Source organism: Henckelia pumila, chromosome 3 (assembly GCF_033568475.1).
Source record: "Henckelia pumila isolate YLH828 chromosome 3, ASM3356847v2, whole genome shotgun sequence".
In the NCBI taxonomy this organism is placed as follows: domain Eukaryota; kingdom Viridiplantae; phylum Streptophyta; class Magnoliopsida; order Lamiales; family Gesneriaceae; genus Henckelia; species Henckelia pumila.
Genome location: NC_133122.1, coordinates 41,494,214 through 41,514,135, shown reverse-complemented (window position 1 = coordinate 41,514,135; position 19,922 = coordinate 41,494,214). Strand labels below are relative to the sequence as shown.

At 34.6% G+C, this 19,922-nt stretch overlaps 1 protein-coding gene across 4 annotated transcripts; it reads right to left on the bottom strand.

The window, feature by feature from the left end:
* Positions 1–14,944: 14,944 nt before the first annotated feature.
* LOC140887746 (uncharacterized) lies at positions 14,945–19,256 on the bottom strand. 4 transcript variants are annotated; one of them, XM_073295190.1, is made up of 5 exons: positions 19,073–19,173; positions 18,167–18,643; positions 17,286–18,058; positions 17,025–17,056; positions 14,945–15,835 (listed from the first exon to the last, which is right to left on the bottom strand). In XM_073295190.1, the coding sequence occupies exons 2-5, from the start codon at positions 18,571–18,573 to the stop codon at positions 15,110–15,112; spliced, it is 1,938 nt and encodes a 645-aa protein (XP_073151291.1). In that variant the 5' UTR covers positions 18,574–18,643; positions 19,073–19,173; the 3' UTR covers positions 14,945–15,109. The 4 variants fall into 4 exon arrangements, with proteins under 4 accessions (XP_073151291.1, XP_073151290.1, XP_073151289.1 ...); XM_073295191.1 differs by having other exon boundaries at positions 15,237–15,413; positions 15,505–15,835; positions 17,286–18,643; XM_073295189.1 differs by having other exon boundaries at positions 17,286–18,643; positions 19,160–19,256.
* Between the last annotated feature and the right edge of the window lie 666 nt (positions 19,257–19,922).

Sequence of the window (19,922 nt, the reverse complement as noted above, 5' to 3'; positions counted from 1 at the left end):
ATAGGAAAAAACTAGGACATATATGGGCATGCAGAACAATACATGGTTCCATTTTTGTGTGAGAAAGTCTCAAGAATGTATATTCATAAGAAAAACCAACACAGTTCATACATTAAATAAAAATTAATACGTTTGATAAGAAAAACATACTTTTCAAGCAATCTCACGTGAGTTTTTGTGTATATTTATATTTAGTAAGTTATAAAAAAATAGTATTTTCTTACTTATGTGATTTTGTCTCATTTTTATTTAAAAAATTGTTTCTAATAATACTCCATTGATCTTTTACGTGGCAATTGAGCGATGTTCAAATTATTATCACGATAAGGGGCCCTCCCCCTCCATAAAGCAATACAAAATTGGTTTTTAGCGATACTTTGGTGAAATTTGAGGCCACGAATGGGACATTCTTTTCATGGCAAGAGTTCCAATTCGAGTACTATAATTTTATTTTATTGAGTCAAAATTTAATGCATTTCTCAGGATATATAATTCTATATACAATATATCATCTGCAAGCTCGTGAAATTTCTCCTACCACTGACCACATATATGATGAATCACATTTTATTTTATAATATTAGAACTAACTCTTTATATGCAAATATTAATGGTAAATTGACTAAAAAATACACATATAAACAATTTTAAATGTATAAATCACTGATAATAATTTTTTGAAATGAATCGGCCTTTGTGTTTAAAGTTAGCCCCTCACTTTTACCAGCCAATTGGCAATTATTGAGCTTTTATGTTGTAGGCTTTTAATTCCAAATGAGCCGTGTCTTGAGTAGGAGACAACACTTTCCACTACCATTAATTTATACTTTTTTTTTAAAAAAAATCCCCTAAGTTTGTAGCAATAAAATATGACACTTGTATAAATTGAGAGAATTCTTTAGTTCGATTGCTAAAATTTCTTTAAAAAATCTCGATTTCGAGTAATTTACGCGCGCGCATGCACAGATATATGAATTTATACATTATACCTAAAAATTATTATTTTTTACACAGAAAGAATATTATAAAATACGGTTATTTCCAACTCGAACAGATATTAAATCTGATATAAAATGTACTTTGATAATTGTTGATGTTATTTTCCAGTTTGCATTGATCACATTCCATTTGTCGAATAAAATTTTGCGCATAAAATGGGCTGTAATTGAAAATAAATAAATAAATAAAATTTTTACGATTTATTATATTTCCACTCCATTTGTATCCATCCATCTTGTTTAATCATACTCGAGATAAAATTTTGGTACATATAACACCAAAAAATAATAGTTTTCTTGATTAATTCTTGTATTGCGTCTTTGGTCTATCACCAATTAAATTTAGTACTGAAAATAACTTTTAATTCATAATTAATACTCGTAGCATCCACAAATGCATTGCGTGTGTTGTTAAAATATGAATGTTTATTGTTGTTGCTGTTATTATATTTTTATTTCTAACATATTTGAATTTACAAGTAAAATGGAGGCACGAAAAATGGAGAAAATCATGGATACGTGAAGTTTAAAATATAGATTTTTTTTTACTCTTACAAGATATATTTTAGATATTTCGACTTTGGATTTTCCAAATCAATTTTAATTAGGTTACTAAGTGATGTTCTTTTTTAATAATATAGTAAGATATACCGATATAGCTAGTAAAATATGTCACACTTTAAATTTCTAAAAATTAATATTTTTCAAGGTTTCTCAAACTTTTGGCGTTATAGATATATTTTACTGGAGCCGTGGAGCTTGCAGTTAGTAAAATTATAAGGCCCCATTCGATACCTATGATAAAAACTTGATTGATAAATAAACTCATGTTTGAAAGGATTTTTGTAGTTTGATTGTAACATGGATTGTTTAAAATCTACTGTACAAACTTGATTTCTTTTTCACGTGTATTCCCAATCACGTGTATTCTCAAGGATTGAAATTGTCCCACTGGATTACATACATTCATTTACCAAAATAACCCCAAACTTAAATAATATGAAATCAACGTACTCGGGTTTACAGCTTCATGTACAGAAATCAATAATTTATGAACGTGAAATTCAATGAGTTGGGAAGAAATTCAACTAGATCTGCAAATTCCCACAATATCGTGTCGTGTCCAAAGTAGTGTTGACGATTCAAACAATTTTTTATTCGTATCATATAATTTATGAACGTCAAATTCAACATGAGTTGGGAAGAAAATTACCATAACACGATGAAGGAAGCCGCAAAAGATTTGTTGAAATAGGCTGTCGTTTTCTTCTTAAGATCTTGCACGACAGATCTCGCAAGATAGGAAAGTTGTAAGCTGCTGATTTTTTCTCAGTATGGCTTCGAAAAACTAGGGGAAAGAAAGAGTTTATGGGTGAGAAAATTGAGGGAATTAATGAGGGTATTTTGGTCACAACATAAAATACATATTTATCAATCCCACCAATATACCACATAACAAACATAATATTCACTGTCATATATAAACATAATCTTTTCTTATCCACCACTTATCTATCAAGTTATTAATCATTTAGTTATCTCGTCCCCATACCAAACAAAGTAAGTGTTTATCTAATCCGAATTAAAGTTAATCATGCATTAATCACACGTTGTCACAACTTAAAACTTTTTTAAGCTTCGTTCGAAGGTATTATCCAAGAGATAAGGATAACGTCCCAACTAACTCTTTCTTTATATCTAGGCCCCGTTTGGTACCTATGATATTAACAGGTGGATAAGAATTTGGTTGGCTTTCGGTTCGAGAATTATCAAAAGCCTCCAAAACCTTGGGCCCGTAACAAACCACTGTAATGGCTGGAGAAAACGTACATCCCATCCCATCTTTGAATTGATTTATTTACAATCAATAAAAAAAAGTGATTTTTTTACTTCTGCTTGATAAAAATTTAGTGCATGTTCCATCATCTTTCTTAAATTTAAAGTATGATTTAACTTTTGCTTAATTTAATTGAAATTAAATATGATGATTTTGATTCTATTAGTAGAATCTCTTATTTATCAAACGTTAGTCACTTCTGATTTTTAATTTTTAATTTTTAATTTTCGTTTTCAAGCACAATTCACTTATGATTTTTCTCCACTTATTTATATAAATTTAATCATTTATCTATAAATTTAATCACTTTTTACAAAAACATAATTTTTTGCAAACACTAATAAATAATCAGATTTAGTTATTTCTTGTAAAACCATATGAAAATTGAAATTCTTCGTAATTCTTTAAATTTAACTATGAAATTTTTTTTCCCATTACACGACTTTGTAATACTCCCTCCGTCTCAATTATATAGTCCACGTTTCCTTTTTTATTTGTCCCAAATACATAGTCATATACCATATTTAATAATATTTTTTTACACTTCTTTACTAATATACCCCTATTAACTACACATTGAAAATTGTGCAATCATCATTTTTTAATACATTAAATAAGAATAAAATAGGAAGTTTGTATAAAATTTACTTTGCCAATAATTTTTTTTTAATCCGTGTAAAAAAAAGTAGGACTATGTATTTGAGACGGAGGGAGTAATATTTATGCGAGTGAATAAATCTCGCATAGTTTACGATTGTAATATCCTTGCTTCGCATACCTTTTCGTAATTTTATTTTTGCAACATGATCAATGAATCGGACTGCACATATTCTAGTAGTGAGACCTATGACTGGTCTAGTGAGAAGAGTGTCTTAAAGTAGTAACTCCAGATTTGGTTTTATAAATTTTAATCGTTGTTTGTAAAAAGAAATAAATAAATAAATAACACGATCAATGAATCGGACTGCACATATTCTAGTAGTGAGACCTATGACTGGTCTAGTGAGAAGAGTGTCTTAAAGTAGTAACTCCAGATTTGGTTTTATAAATTTTAATCGTTGTTTGTAAAAAGAAATAAATAAATAAATAAATAAATAAATATCGCAACCCTGTCTGTAACATTTTATTTTCATAAGCTACGTTTATTTAGTAGGATTGGATTAGTACATAAGGATTGTAAGGCTCAGGATTAATTAATATTAATCCGAACTTAATTTAATTTTAATCCGAGTATATTTAATTTGGGAATATTTAGAGTTTTGATTTAAATTCTAATATTCTTAAATTATTTAGGATTGAAATTGAATTAAAATAAGGGTCGAGGACCAAATTGCAAATATTGAAGACTTAAAGGACTATACTGCAATTATGCTTGAAAGTTATCAGATTATATTGTTGATTCAGCATGTACACGTGCATCATAGTGGAGAATTCAGAAGTTGGAAGCAGAAAGTCGAGATCCTTTGTTTTTCTTTGAAATTGTGATCTTTAAATCCTCGTAACTTTTGCTCCGGTTATCTAATTTCGATTCCGTAAATTGTTCTGGAATCCTTACCATGAGGGCTTCGATCTCGTGTAAGTTTTATGTTGTGTTTTATGGATTTCGAAATCAGTTTGTGACAAAAATCATAGTTTAAGCTTTTGATTACGTTTATTGACGTTTATGCGATTCTATCTCGAAATCGGATTGAGGAGTTTATATGAAATGTGTCCAAGCATGAATTCCAGCTTATGATTGTTGTTTATAGCTGATATTATGAAGAGTTTGATGAGATATTATCTGATATATGTTGTATGAATGATTGAAATGAAGTTAGAAATGGTTTTGGGATTACGTCGGTTACCGATTTTCAATCGCTACGCCATTTAATCGAGTTTTTGGACTGTTTTGATATTCGATAGCTAAGCTGAAACACTTATCTTGATGATGTGAATGTTATAGAATTTTATTCTTCAGTTTTAGTTGAGTTTGGAAGGCCAACGACTCGAGACAACGATTTTGAACCGAAGAAAGTTGATTGAGGTTTGAAATGCGATCGATTGACGATCTTATGATGTTTTCGATTCGATTTTGATATAATAGATTGGAATGAAGTTTGATATTTGTGTATTTGATGTATCTTTCAGATTTGAAGAGTCCAGAATCGATAATAACGAAGGTATAATGACGACATCGCGAAGTAGGGACTTTGAAACTCAAGAATGACTATTATTGAGTTGGCCCGCAAAAACCACATACTTGTTTATGTTTTTGATTTGATTGTGATGTTGTCGATCCATCTCAGATAGTGGATCTTTAAATTGAGTTGATATGATGCTATATTGAATTGATTCTATGCCAAGGTTGCTGTTAACCTTATTTGCGAGTCGATTACGAACTCGTTAGATGGATATCCATGTCAAGATCAGTTATGAATCTTGATGGCCTCGAAGTTATGTGAATCAATTCGTATTTGAAGCGTTAAATTACTCTATTTGTTGAGTCGAGTTTAAATTGAGATGATGTGATTTATTTAGCGCTTTCTATATGTTGTTTATACTGAGAATCGTTTCTCACCGGAGTTTATCCGGTTGTTGTCTTGTTTTGTATGTGTGCATGACAACAGAGAGGGCAGGAGCTGATCATCAACGTCATTGACAGCTGGGAGAGAGTCTAGCACGTGAGGACTCGGGTTGTAGATGAAGTCTTGTGAACTTTAGAAGCATAGAACCTTAAAACTTGTTGGTTTGAAGTATTGTATGGAATTTAAGATAGTTATGCTTTCTATTAACCTTTGAATGAATCGTTCGATGTATATATATATGCATGACTTGTTGTTCGAGATCTTGTTTATTTGTTGATGCAAGTTCCAGAACTTTTAAACCATGCCTTGTATTGATTTTGGTGACAAGAATTGATAGTGTATGGTTTTGACAGCAAAAATATTTATGCAGAGTTTTCTGGAGTTGGAGGCCGCTCGATCGGCAAGATTTCACCGATCGAGCGAGGCCTGTATTTTGCAAACAGAGAATTTGGATTTTCTTGGCCGCTCGATCGGCAAAAGTTGACCGATCGAGCGAGGCCAAATTATACTCAGACACGAGAATTGTGATTTCTTAGCCCGCTCGATCGGTAAGATTTCACCGATCGAGCGAGGTCCAAGTTTTTTTTAAAAAAATTTATTTGGTTTGAGTATTCTTTTAAACACTTGATTAATGGTTTATTAATCGTTAATTGCCCTAAAATGATATTAGCAACCCGAGGTCCCCACAACAGGTGGTATCAGAGCATAAGTTTCTTGGACTGAGAATAGATGAGCGGGGTAGATCGAGTCTTTTAATCTGATTTATTTATTGCATTCATATTTGTATGGTATATGATTCATTGTTACAGATGTTAAATTGTCACGTGATGCTGTGATAATTTGCGAAGAATATGTTATACAATGTTTTGAATTACATGCTATCTGGTTATTTGATTGAAGTAATAGCATGTATTGAATGAGTATGAATCAGAACTCGATTTTTGAGAAGGCATTGTGGACTGAAACAGACTTGTTCTATTTGAGATTGAACTGTACACTAATCTGTTTGATTATCAGATATGCCTCCCCGACCAGCACCAAGAGTTAGACAGACATTGGCCATGAATCAGCCTGAACAGACGAATGCTGCACAGGTCCCAGTGATAGTTTCTGAACATGGACAGGGTAGTACTTCTACTGATGAGTTCAGTGATGCTAATCCGATAGAGAAACTTCTGAAACGATTCCAATCATTCAAACCACCGAAGTTGCAAGGAACTGAGAATGCTGTGGAGTGCGAAAACTGGTTGGAAGATATTGAGCAGTTATTCGAGTCCATTGATTATACAGATGATCGTCGTGTGAGACTGGTAATTCATCAATTGCATGGCCTTGCCAAGAGTTGGTGGATAGCGACGAAGAGAGCAATGAAAAGCCAAGGTACTGTTATTATCTGGTCTGTATTTCGAACTGCTTTCTATCAGCGTTTCTTTCCTGTATCTTATCGTAGGGACAAAGGAGCAGAGTTTGCAAGTTTACAACAGGGACAGTTAAATATTGAGGAATATGTTGCAAAATTCACTAGCCTGTTGAAGTTTGCTTCACATATTGCTGTTAGTGATGAAGCTCAAGCCGATCAATTCATCAATGGCTTGAATCCTGATGTGTTTACACTTGTGAATTTGGGAAGACCGAATACCTTTGCCGATGCTCTGAATCGAGCAAAGGGTGCAGAAGCAGGGATATTAAAACAACGAGGAGCACAGTTTGTGTCACAGCCAGTGAGACAACCCCAAGAGCATCCACAGATTCCACCACCTCGATTTGAAGCTGGAGGTAGCAGTAGTGGAAAGAAAAGTTTCTTCAAGGGCAAGAGCAAACAATTCAAGAGATCTGGTGGTAGTAGCTCTTCTAGTTCAGGTAGTTCCCGACAGTCTAGAGCTGGACAGAGGTCTGATGTGTATTGCACCAAGTGTGGTGGTCGCCATAATAATGATCAATGCCGAGGTATGTTTGGCAGTTGCCACATTTGCAACAAGATGAGACACTTTGCGAGAGTGTGTCCACAACGAGGTTCTGAGGGTGCACAGGGTACTGGATCATCGAAACCGGTGGGTCAATCTACATCTTCTGTTCACTCTTTTCAACCACAGCCTGCAGCACAGAGTAGAGGAGGAGGTCAGACGGTGAACCAACCTCCGAGGCAACAAGCATGAGTGTTTGCATTGATAGAGGAGCAAGCACAAGCAGCACCAGATGATGTGATTGCAGGTAACTGTTTTCTTTCTGGTTATCCTGCCTATGTCTTATTCGATACTGGTGCGTCGCATACCTTCATATTTGAACAATTTGTTACGTTGTATTCATTGCCTGTTGAGTCATTAACTACTGTAGTGTCTATATCTTCACCGTTGGGAAAAGGTATAATATCAGTGAAGTCTGTTAGAAATTGTGTACTACAGTACGAAGGTAATGAAGTTGATCTTGACTGTATCGTTCTTGGTTTATCTGATTTTGACTGTATAATCGGTATTGATATGTTAACCAAGTACAGAGCAACAGTTGACTGTTTTCAGAAGATAGTGAGGTTCATACCAGTGATGGCTGACGAATGGAAATTTTATGGTAAGGGTGCTAGATCTAAAATTCCCTTGATCTCTGTTATTGCTATGACTGATTTGTTACAGAAGGGAGCGGAGGGATTTCTGATCTATGCAGTTGATATACTGAAGACTGGTCCGAAATTGACTGATATACCGGTAGTGAATGAGTTTGCAGATGTATTCCCTGATGAGATTCGAGGATTACCACCGTACCGTGAAGTAGACTTTGGTATTGATTTGATACCAGGTACTCAGCCGATATCAAAAGCACCTTACCGAATGACACCAATTGAACTGAAAGAACTGAAAGACAAACTTGAAGATTTATTGGCCAAAGGATATATCAGACCGAGTGTATCCCCATGGGGTGCTCCAGTATTATTTGTAAGAAAGAAAGACGGATCGATGAGATTATGTATTGACTACCGGCAATTGAACAAAGCAACGGTAAAGAATCGATATCCTTTACCTCGTATCGATGATTTATTTGATCAATTGCAGGGATCGTCAGTATATTCGAAGATTCTACGATCAGGATATCATCAATTAAGAGTTAGAGACGAAGACATTCCTAAGAATGTATTTAGAACCAGGTATGGCCATTATGAATTCATAGTCATGCCTTTTGGTTTAACAAATGCACCTGCAGTTTTTATGAGATTGATGAATAGAGTATTTCAAAGATATTTAGACGACTTTGTGATTATTTTTATCGATGATATTTTGATATACTCTAAGAATCTGTGTGAACATGCTGATCATCTCCGAATTGTACTGAGAACATTAAGAGAAGAGAAATTATATGCCAAGTTGTCCAAATGTGAATTTTGGTTGCAGAGAGTTGTTTTTCTTGGTCATATAATTTCAGGAGATGACATTTCAATTGATCCGAGTAAGGTTGAAGCTGTGATCAGTTGTCAAAGACCGACATCTGTGCCAGAAATTCAAAGTTTTATGGGCTTAGCTGGTTATTATCGTCGATTCATTCGAGATTTTTCATCGATAGCGAAGCCTATTACACAGCTTACATAGAAGAATGCACCATTTATTTGGTCTGAGGCGTGTGAAAGGAGTTTTATCGAACTAAAGAAGAGATTAACTACAACGCCAGTTTTGAAAATCCCTATAGGTACTGGTGATTTTGTTGTTTATTGTGATGCTTCTCACCAGGGTTTGTGATGTATTTTAATGCAGAAAGGACATGTTGTCGCTTATGCTTCTCGACAACTAAAACCACATGAAGTCAGGTATCCGATTCATGATCTTGAATTGGCTGCAATTATTTTTGCATTAAAGATCTGTAGACATTACTTATATGACGAGAAGTTTGAAATCTTTTCTGATCACAAAAGTCTGAAGTATCTGTTCTCACAATCCGAATTGAATATGAGACAACGACGATGGCTTGATTTATTGAAGGATTTTGATTGTGAAATCAAATATTATCCGGGAAAATCAAATGCAGCAGCGGATGCCCTGAGTAGAAAGGTTTGTGCTCTGTCTTTGTCTACTGTAGGTGTATCTAATTTGATTGAAGATTATTGTATTTCTGGGTATGTATTTGAGACAGATAGAAGGCCGATGAGAGTGTATGCAATCAGTGCTGAGCCAGAATTGCTGATTCGTATTAGAGAAGCGCAGAAAGCCGATCAGAATGTGCAGAAATCGATTGAAATGATCCGATTAGGACATCAGTCTGAGTACAAGGTTAGTGATGATGATATCTTGTATGTGAATAACCGAATAGTTGTTCCCAATATTGCAGACTTGAGACAGAATATTTTGAAAGAAGCCCATTGCAGTCGCTTTAGTGTTCACCCTGGAGGCAGAAAGATGTACAACGACTTGAAGAATCAGTACTGGTGGAAACAAATGAAGTCTGATGTGACTGAATTTTTATCTAAATGTTTGAATTGCCAACAGGTGATGGCTGAAAGAAAGAAACCAAGTGGCTTATTACAGAGTTTATCGATTCCTGAATGGAAATGAGACCACATTTTCATAGACTTTGTAACGAAGTTGCCACGATCATCTCGAGGATGCGATGATGTTTGGGTGATCATCGACAGATTGACGAAATCTGCGTGCTTTATTCCTTACCGAATGACTTATCGTCGTGATCAAATGTCGGATCTCTATATTAGAGAAGTGGTAAGACTACATGGTATGCCAAAGTTGATTGTATCTGACCGAGATCCGAGGTTTACTTCGCACTTTTGGCATAGCCTACAGGAAGCTTTAGGTACGCGCTTACATTTGAGTACTGCTTATCATCCTTAAACTGACGGTCAATCTGAACGAACTATTCAGACTCTTGAGGATATGCTCAGAGCTGTAGTACTTGATTTTGGTGTTACATGAAAAAATTCTATACCACTCGTAAAATTTTCGTATAACAACAGTTATCAAACGAGTATAGAGATGACACCATTTAAAGCATTATATGGGAAGAAGTGTCGATCGCCTTTGTATTGGGATGATGTTTCTGAGGTACCTGAGTTAGGGCCAGATATGATCAGATAGATGACTGAGAAGGTGACACTGATACAGCAGAGAATGAGAACAGCACAGCACAGACAAACCAAATATGCGAATATACGACGACGGCCATTATCTTTCGATCAGGGAGATAAAGTGTTTCTGAAGATTTCACCGTTCAGAGGCACCGTTCAATTTGGTAAACGAGGAAAATTATCTCCGAGGTATATTGGGCCGTATGAGATTCTCGAGAAGATAGGAAATCTAGCTTATCGACTCGCTCTTCCTATGTCTTTATCTGGAATACATGATGTCTTTCATGTATCGATGTTGAGGAAGTATATATCTGATGCGTCTCATGTGATTCGTTCTGATGAAGCTGAGTTGGATGATACTCTTAGTTATTTCGAACAACCTATTCAGATTCTCGATAGGAAGACAAAGCAACTCCGAACGAAGACCATTCCATTGGTGAAGATTCAATGGAATCGATACGAAGTTGAAATGGCGACGTGGGAAGTCGAAGAAGATATGAAGCAACAATTTCCTTACCTATTTCACTGATGTGAGTTCTTATTCAGTTTTTAGTTATTCTTTATTCTTATGAGCATGCAGTCTTCATATCTATACTGTTTATGAATTCGAGGACGAACTCATGTCTTAGTGGGGGAGAAATGTAAGGCCCGGGATTAATTAATATTAATACGAAATTAATTTAATTTTAATCCGAGTATATTTAATTTAGGAATATTTAGAGTTTTGATTTAAATTCTAATATTCTTAAATTATTTAGGATTGAAATTGAATTAAAATAAGGGTCGAGGACCAAATTGCAAATATTGAAGACTTAAGGGACTATACTGCAATTATGCTTGAAAGTTATCAGATTATATTTTTGATTCAGCATGTACACGTGCATCATAGTGGAGAATTCAAAAGTTGGAAGCAGAAAGTCGAGATCCTTTGTTTTTCTTTGAAATTGTGATCTTTAAATCCTCGTAACTTTTGCTCCGGTTATCCAATTTCGATTCCGTAAATTGTTCTGAAATCCTTACGACGAGGGCTTCGATCTCGTGTAAGTTTTATGTTGTGTTTTATGGATTTCAAAATCAGTTTGTGACAAAAATCAGAGTTTAAGCTTTTGATTACGTTTATTGACGTTTATGCGATTCTATCTCGAAATCGGATTGAGGAATTTATATGGAATGTGTCCAAGAATGAATTCCAGCTTATGATTGTTGTTTATAGCTGATATTATGAAGACTTTGATGAGATATTATCTGATATATGTTGTATGAATGATTGAAATGAAGTTAGAAATGGTTTCGGGATTACATCGGTTACCAGTTTTCAATCGCTACGCCGTTTAATCGAGTTTTTGGACAGTTTTGATATTCGATAGCTAAGATGAAACACTTATCTTGATGATGTGAATGTTATAGAATTTTATTCTTCAGTTTCAGTTGAGTTTGGAAGGCCAACGACTCGAGACAACGACTTTGAACCGAAGAAAGTTGATTGAGGTTTGAAATGCGATCGATTGACGATCTTATGATGTTTTCGATTCGATTTTGATACAATAGATTGGAATGAAGTTTGATATTTGTGTATTTGATGTATCTTTCATATTTGAAGAGTCCAGAATCGATAATAACGAAGGTATAATGACGACATCGAGAAGTAGGGACTTTGAAACTCAAGAATGACTATTATTGAGTTGGCCCGCAAAAACCACATACTTGTTTATGTTTTTGATTTGATTGTGATGTTGTCGATCCATCTCAGGTAGTGGATCTTTAAATTGAGTTGATATGATGCTATATTGAATTGATTCTATGCCAAGGTTGCTGTTAACCTTATTTGCGAGTCGGTTACGAACTCGTTAAATGGATATCCATGTCAAAATCAGTTATGAATCTTGATGGCCTCGAAGTTATTTGAATCAATTCGTATTTGAAGCGTTAAATTACTCTATTTGTTGATTCGAGTTTAAATTGAGACGATGTGATTTATTTAGCGCTTTCTATATGTTGGTTATACTGAGAATCGTTTCTCACCGGAGTTTATCCGGATGTTGTCTTGTTTTGTATGTGTGCATGACAACAGAGAGGGCAGGAGCTGATCATCGATGTCATTGACAGTTGGGAGAGAGTCTAGCACATGAGGACTCGGGTTGTAGATGAAGTCTTGTGAACTTTAGAAGCATAGAACCTTAAAACTTGTTGGTTTGAAGTATTGTAAGGAATTTAAGATAGTTATGCTTTCTATTAACCTTTGAATGAATCGTTCGATGTATATATATATGCATGACTTGTTGTTCGAGATCTTGTTTATTTGTTGATGCAAGTTCCAGAACTTTTAAACCATGTCTTGTATTGATATTGGTGACAAGAATTGATAGTGTATGGTTTTGACAACAAAAATATTTATGCAGAGTTTTTTGGAGTTGGAGGCCGCTCGATCGGCAAGATTTCACCGATCGAGCGAGGCCTGTATTTTGCAAACAGAGAATTTGGATTTTCTTGGTCGCTCGATCGGCAGAAGTCGACCGATCGAGCGAGACCAAATTATACTCAGACCCGAGAATTGTGATTTCTTAGCCCGCTCGATCGGTAAGATTTCACCGATGAAGCGAGGTCCAAGTTTTTTTTAAAAAAATTTATTTGGTTTGAGTATTCTTTTAAACACTTGATTAATGGTTTATTAATCGTTAATTGCCCTAAGATGAGATTAGCAACCCGAGGTCCCCACAAGGATAAATCATACTAGAACTATTAAAATGATTTTGAAGGATGTGGAATAATGAAGGATAAACAATAAAATCTTTACTTTGATTTATTAATTTTGGATTAAAATAATGATTGAGGGACGAAATATATTTTTATCATCCACCTATGATAAATAATCTTATTATAGCTGAATATATTAAATTATTATTGATTCGCACATGTGAGTCATTTTCACTTATCAAAATTATTGGGTATAAAAATATTTATTTTTTAAAAATAGATAAAATTGATAATTTGAGTTGAGAGAGAGAGAGTGTGTGGAGAGGTTAACAAAGGAATTAAAGGAGAGTATATTAAGATTTTTTTAGATTTTTTTATAAATTTTGTTCAACATATGTTATATCTTATGTAATTAAGGATGAGATATTTAGCTCATGAATTTAGGATTAAATGACGGGTCATAAAACTTGAAAAAAATTGGTTTTTTCAAGTAACGATAGATGATATTGGATTAATAAACTCATTTTACGAATGAGTAATTAAACACAACCATAAACTATTAATTATATTATGATAACTTGTGTAAAGATTTACGTGGCAGCACAAAACATTTACGTTGGATTCCACTTTTCTTACGTTTCTCTGTAATTTTTTTTTTTTTTTTTTTTTTGTGTAGAAAGATAATATACTAATTATGTATTTCCATATATATATATATATATATAAATATCCAAATTTTTCAAAGTCAGCTTACGTGAAATATTATATATATCTTAAGTATTTATATTTTTTTTCTTATTAGTATATAATTTTATAGTAACTATTAAATATTTTGCAAATGTTTATTGATTATAAATTAGTGTTATATTATATTTAAATTTTAAATATTTATTTTACATCATTTAATTTTTTTAACGTATCGATTAGCGCCCCAAAGTTAAATTTTTTTTTATAGCTACGCCCCCACCGCGAAAGGTTCCATACGTCAAACAGTCTCACAACATGGCTCGTTCCACGTCGCTTCTCCAAAGATAAGTATATTTACCTCCAAGTTGGATGAAAGGCTCCAAAATGGATCTCATGAATATCGAGTACGAAACTTGGAAAAACAACTTAATTCGATGTTAATTAAAAGACAAAATTTCACGTACCGATATGACCGCTATCTTTTTAACCTTATTATTCGACATGCCGATCGTAAATACACTGAACTGAAACCAAATTATATTATAATGAATTCTGGACATAAAAATGTCACTTGCAAGTCTATTCAGAACAAGGAAAGATCCTTTTTTTTTTTACCACCCAATTGTAATATCATACATGCATGTGCGGATGAAAATTCCATGGTACATTGGATTGGAACAACGTTCTTTAGCGAGTTTTTTTTTTTAGAATCTGACTCAAATTTGAAAACTAAATATGATTTTTTTTCTAAAACTAATTAAATTTATAATTCACAGACTTAGTTAAAAAAACCACGATTAAGTGAAATTGTTTAATGAATATAAATGTACTTGAACAAAATGTTATATATGAGTGTGTACGTGCATGTATATATTAATCATAAAAATCATCATAAAGGAATTCTTAAAATATACTTGAAATAAAAGTATCATGATAGTTGAAGAAAAATAACAAACATCCAGTACCCAATAGCTAAAAATTCTTTTTAGCCATCTTTTAAAACCGGGTCTGAGACGATGACTCACTCAATTCATATCAAGTCCAGCTCTCATGATCTCGATGACGATTAGCATTTCATTCCTATCGCCTCGATGGTGGTATCTGCGGGAAATGGTGATATTGGATGCATATTTACTATCAAATCAAATAGTCTCCAATTTCCGTTTTCTAAAACATGATATTATATATGATGATAACATATAATCAAAATCCCACACAAAATACATTATAGATGATGACCACACATGGAAGAAACACTATAAATAGAAAACTTTTAAACAGCTCTCGCATTCCACACAGTGAAAGAACCCCTCTTTCTTAGTTCACATGGTTGAAAACCAGCCATTGCTCTTCCCATAAGCGCCATAGCTGCAATGCTTGGAAGCTGCTCATTTGGGAGTCGCTTTGGTGTCAAATTTGAGCTTTGATGATCAACAAACATCATTGTACTGGACTTATTTTTTGTACCAGACGATCCATTACTTTGCCACCTCTGTATCCAAGCGTGCGAAAGCAATAACTCCAGATCCTTCGCTGATGGATTTACTGAAAAGTGCTGATCTTTATCTTGAGGCTTCCTGAGAGTTGGTTCTGAGCTAATGACCGCACTTCCCGGAATTGAGCCAAAATTATCATATAGTTTTTCTTGAAACAAGGTTTGATCCTTACTTGAACTCTTTGTGCCTTGTGCAGCGGAGTGTGAAGAGCTCAATTTAAGTCGTTTCGTGCATCTATTGCTTGGATTGGGTACAGGAGAATTATCTAGGAAGGGATTGGACTGGTGTTTAGGCTGCTTGGCATGTGTCTGGAGTATGTCCATCGCCAAACTTTGAGTCCTTGAGGATGGAGGGTCACCGTGCTCGGATGAAGTTATGGTAGCTGGCAAGGGCCGAAGGTCCAAGTTCACGTCGAGCAGCTCGGTGTTTGGCCTCTTGAATTCAGCATGTTTTGAGAAAGCAACAGATGTTTGACGGGAGGAATTGCAGTCCAAATTTATACCCTGCAATATATCGAGTGATCCTAATTAAGTAAAGATAGATAGATACATGTGAGATTGTGTACCCATAATAATAGGACAAGTTGCACCTAGATTTAGCGGCAGATACGAAAACATAACAAGTACTTCCAAAAAAATCGACAAAATTGACCATCACACAAAAAACTAAAACCAAGACAAAAGTTCTTGGACAAAGCAAGCAGAAGCATCCTTTACCAATCTCCATTCCTATGCATTAACCTGGTAATTTAACAAGCGACTCGGTACCTGCAAGATGCATGAAAAATCTTTTACTGGTCATGAAAATTTAGAGAAAACGAGCTCCTAGTACCATGGACTAAAAAGTACTAAAAAATTGGCTGCAGCCTGCAGCAAAAGGACTGTATTTGACTCTACCATCTTAAGAAGCAACGAGTCCATTCCCTTGATACATCAGCGAAATTAAGGCCTCACCTCACAACCTTCAGTTACAAGGCAAAACCAGAAGCCGAGAAACAAAGTTCTTATAATAATACATAAAAGGTCTTTGGCCACTCAACAAAAAACACAAACATAATGAAACATTTGTAGAAATGAGAAATATGTTTTGTATATCGCCACTTTCATTCCTGTAAAATAATTGCACGAAACCCGAACACCAATTCATAGCAGAAATCACATGTTAGTGATGAAAAGTAAAAGGTATAAACTGTATTTTTACCAATAAAGGAACAACAAATCCATGACAAAAAAAGTTCTCCTTCTTAATTACAAAACAAATCTCTCCGTATTTAGCTTCACCATGTTGCAAAACACAAAAAATGGGGAATATCTTTCTGGGACTAAGGGGTTTACCGTGGCATTCATCTTACCAACATAGCGAAGCAATAATTCAAGTAGTTGAAGCCCCACCACGACACACCCGTGTATTCACTGCTCTCTGGATAGAAGCCTTTCTAGTGAGCAGAAACCTTAATACACTGATACTGACTTAAGGTACTACACATGTTATTCACCTGAAAATTGGCAGAAGTCTATGATAATTTATGGTGGTGCATGCAGAAAACTGTAACATGTCTTACACAGGTTTCTGCGGATTTACTAAGGTGGAGATTAAAAGAGACCATCAACAATGCAATTAACAAATGAGGAAACATTCCGGTAACTATTTCAACTGTAAACTAAAGAATACGTGAAGACATAGTAAGAGTACCGTCTTTGTCTTTGATGAGATAGAAATTGCACCTGAAATGGTAAGAAAAAACTGGTTAAGCAGGAGGTAAAATATTTATATTACAAAGTATATTCCACGTGTAATGATCATGAACCTCCTAAGTATCATAGCAATATCTAAGCGAACTTTAAAAAAATGAAAAGCAAAGCACTGAAACATTGTACATCTTCCTATAATAAATCTGGAAAACATGAATGTAGAAATTAATGCCATGTTCTCAGTATCAGAGTAGATAAATACCAGACAGTGAATCCTTCTCCTGAACAGATGAATCATTCTTTGCAGTAACTTCAGAATCTTTGACATGGTTTCCTCTGCTTTCACTATTGGTGAAGTTACTAAGAAATTCAATCTTCAATCCTCGCTTACCTTGACCATAAAATGGAGACAGGTTACAGAGATCAGAGGGTATACCACCTGATTTCCTTGTGCTCCTAAGTATATCGTTTTCAAGATTGAAATCAGTCTTTGTTGTGATTCGCAGACTGTGAATTGCCTGAAAAAACCTAGGAAGGCTTCCTCCACGGTCTAATGCAGAATCCATGGTAGTGCATATTCTCATATTCTCCACATTGTGCGTGCACTTTGGCATCTTCTGCATTTCCTGGAACCACTCTCCACCGAATGCAGACAAGTGATGACTACTCATGGAGGGAGGATCAAAGAAAGAGGATGTATTACTCTCCCTGAAACAATCTGTTACAGAATTCCTGGGCCGTGAATGGCCCTCCACTTCGGGGTAATGATGGTATTCACGTTTCCCCAGTCTCAGTTTAGCATCTGTCAATTGATTACTGGAAATAAGGGCAGATCCACCCATAAATGAACGAACTGAAGTTTTTACTCGGTCAAATTCAGAATGTTCACGCTCAAATATGAATGGACCGGCTTCTGTGGATAATTTAACAAAGCCTTCCAACGAACGCTTCGATGCAGCAGACGGGCTATCTTTTCCAGATGAATGACTTTGTACCCACTCGGGGGTTTTCTTTGAAGTACCTTCATGATGATACCTGCATGTTTTCAAAAATATATCATTTGGAGCTAAAGTCCCAGGAAACTGAATCTCAGTTTTGCATCCAACAGCTTTAACACGATCAGAGTTGTAATCAGGTACATACCTTGAAGTTTCCATGTCATCAGTATCTTGACCAAGCTTGAAAAGAAAACCACTCCCACAATTTGCTGTGGGAACCATTGACAGGTCTTGAAACCCCATTCCCTCCTTGCTCAGGCTTACTGAACTCGTTCTCAGACCCTCGTTCACGATCTCAAAGGTTTTGCTTACTATATCCTCATGTCCTTTGACAGACCTTGAGACCTTCCACTTATTTGCAGAATTACCTTCCCCCAAAGCACCGTCAAGTGTCATTTTTGGTACTGTATTAGAACTGCCATTGTGCGCTTTTGTTGTGGAATTGCAGCCTGTTCTCTTCCAACGAGACATCCAAACAGATTCGTAGGATTGCATAAATTGACCACCAAAATCCTTCGTATCGTTAACCATTCGCTCGATTTGATCAGACATGATAAATAACTAGACTCAGCTACATATGAAGTCAACCCCAATAACTTCCAAAGAGCTTGTGCAATTTGATCTGACACACAAAATTAATAATAATAAGGATCAGCAGAAACAGAACATCTCCTTCCTCCCAAAATAAAAAGAAAAGAAACATAATGGAGAAAGAATCAGTAAAACTAAAATCAACTAAGACATCAGCGTTAAGATACATATATAAATATTCCTCGCAACACTTTCGTGGTGAGAACTCCCCAAAACTAATTCAGAAACCAATTCAATAACCAAAATTGAAAGAAAAACAAGAAAGAACCACAACCAGAAAACATAGAGGAACAAACAACAGCTCATTCTTCGTTTAGTAAACACAGAAATCTACAGTTTCCCAAACAAAGATAACTACGATACCAAACGGTAGGATCGACCTATGTAATCAACAGATTTCAAATCATATCCGCCACAAACGAATACAACTTCAAAAACCCGAAATGCGCGATAAACTCACATCTCCGCTGATCAAATCCTCGAAGTTACTCATAGAAACAACAGAAAAATCCAGAGATAAAAGCTCTAGAATCGTTCGAAGACGTACCAGCAAGAAGAACCCGGAGCCTCTGCCGCAGTGGGGAAGAAGGAAATGATATATACAACGCCCAATGCTGCAGAGTAATATATATATTATACTTATATTACTAAAATCCATATCTCAGAGCGGCGCGGCGCATTTTGGAGCGAAGCCGATCTGGCCGTGTAGCTCAAATCAATATCATAAAAATTACTTATTTCTTTTTTGTTTTCTTTCATAAATATAATTTATAAGATTTATTTGGCTAAACTTATTTAAAATATATTTTAAACTTCTATTTCTTATAAGTTATTTTATGAGCTTATAACTTGTATGGTTTTATTTTCAAAAAATAAGTTGTTAGAGTATCAATTACCAAAAAACATGACAATATTAAATTGATACACAACTATTTGTTAACGTACAAATACATCTATATATATATATATATATATAGAGTTTTTGTCAATGAGACTCTGACTCATGTGGAATGGGCTCCCTTTCGAGGTCAATCTTTTTGTAGAGAGAGAGTTTTTGCCATTTTTGGTCCCGCCAAAACTCTATTGCTTAAATAAGAAAATTTTTCACCAAAAACGGATTTACAATTTGTGTTAAGAAAAATATAGTTATTCATATTATTCAACATATGATGTGTTTATATAGAAACTGATTTAAAATTTTGATATGAATAATTAAAATTTATTTAAAACAAACTAAAATGGTGCTATCTTTGGCCAAAATATTTTCCTTTTTAACATCATAGTTTTCGGAATTTTAATTATCGAAGATT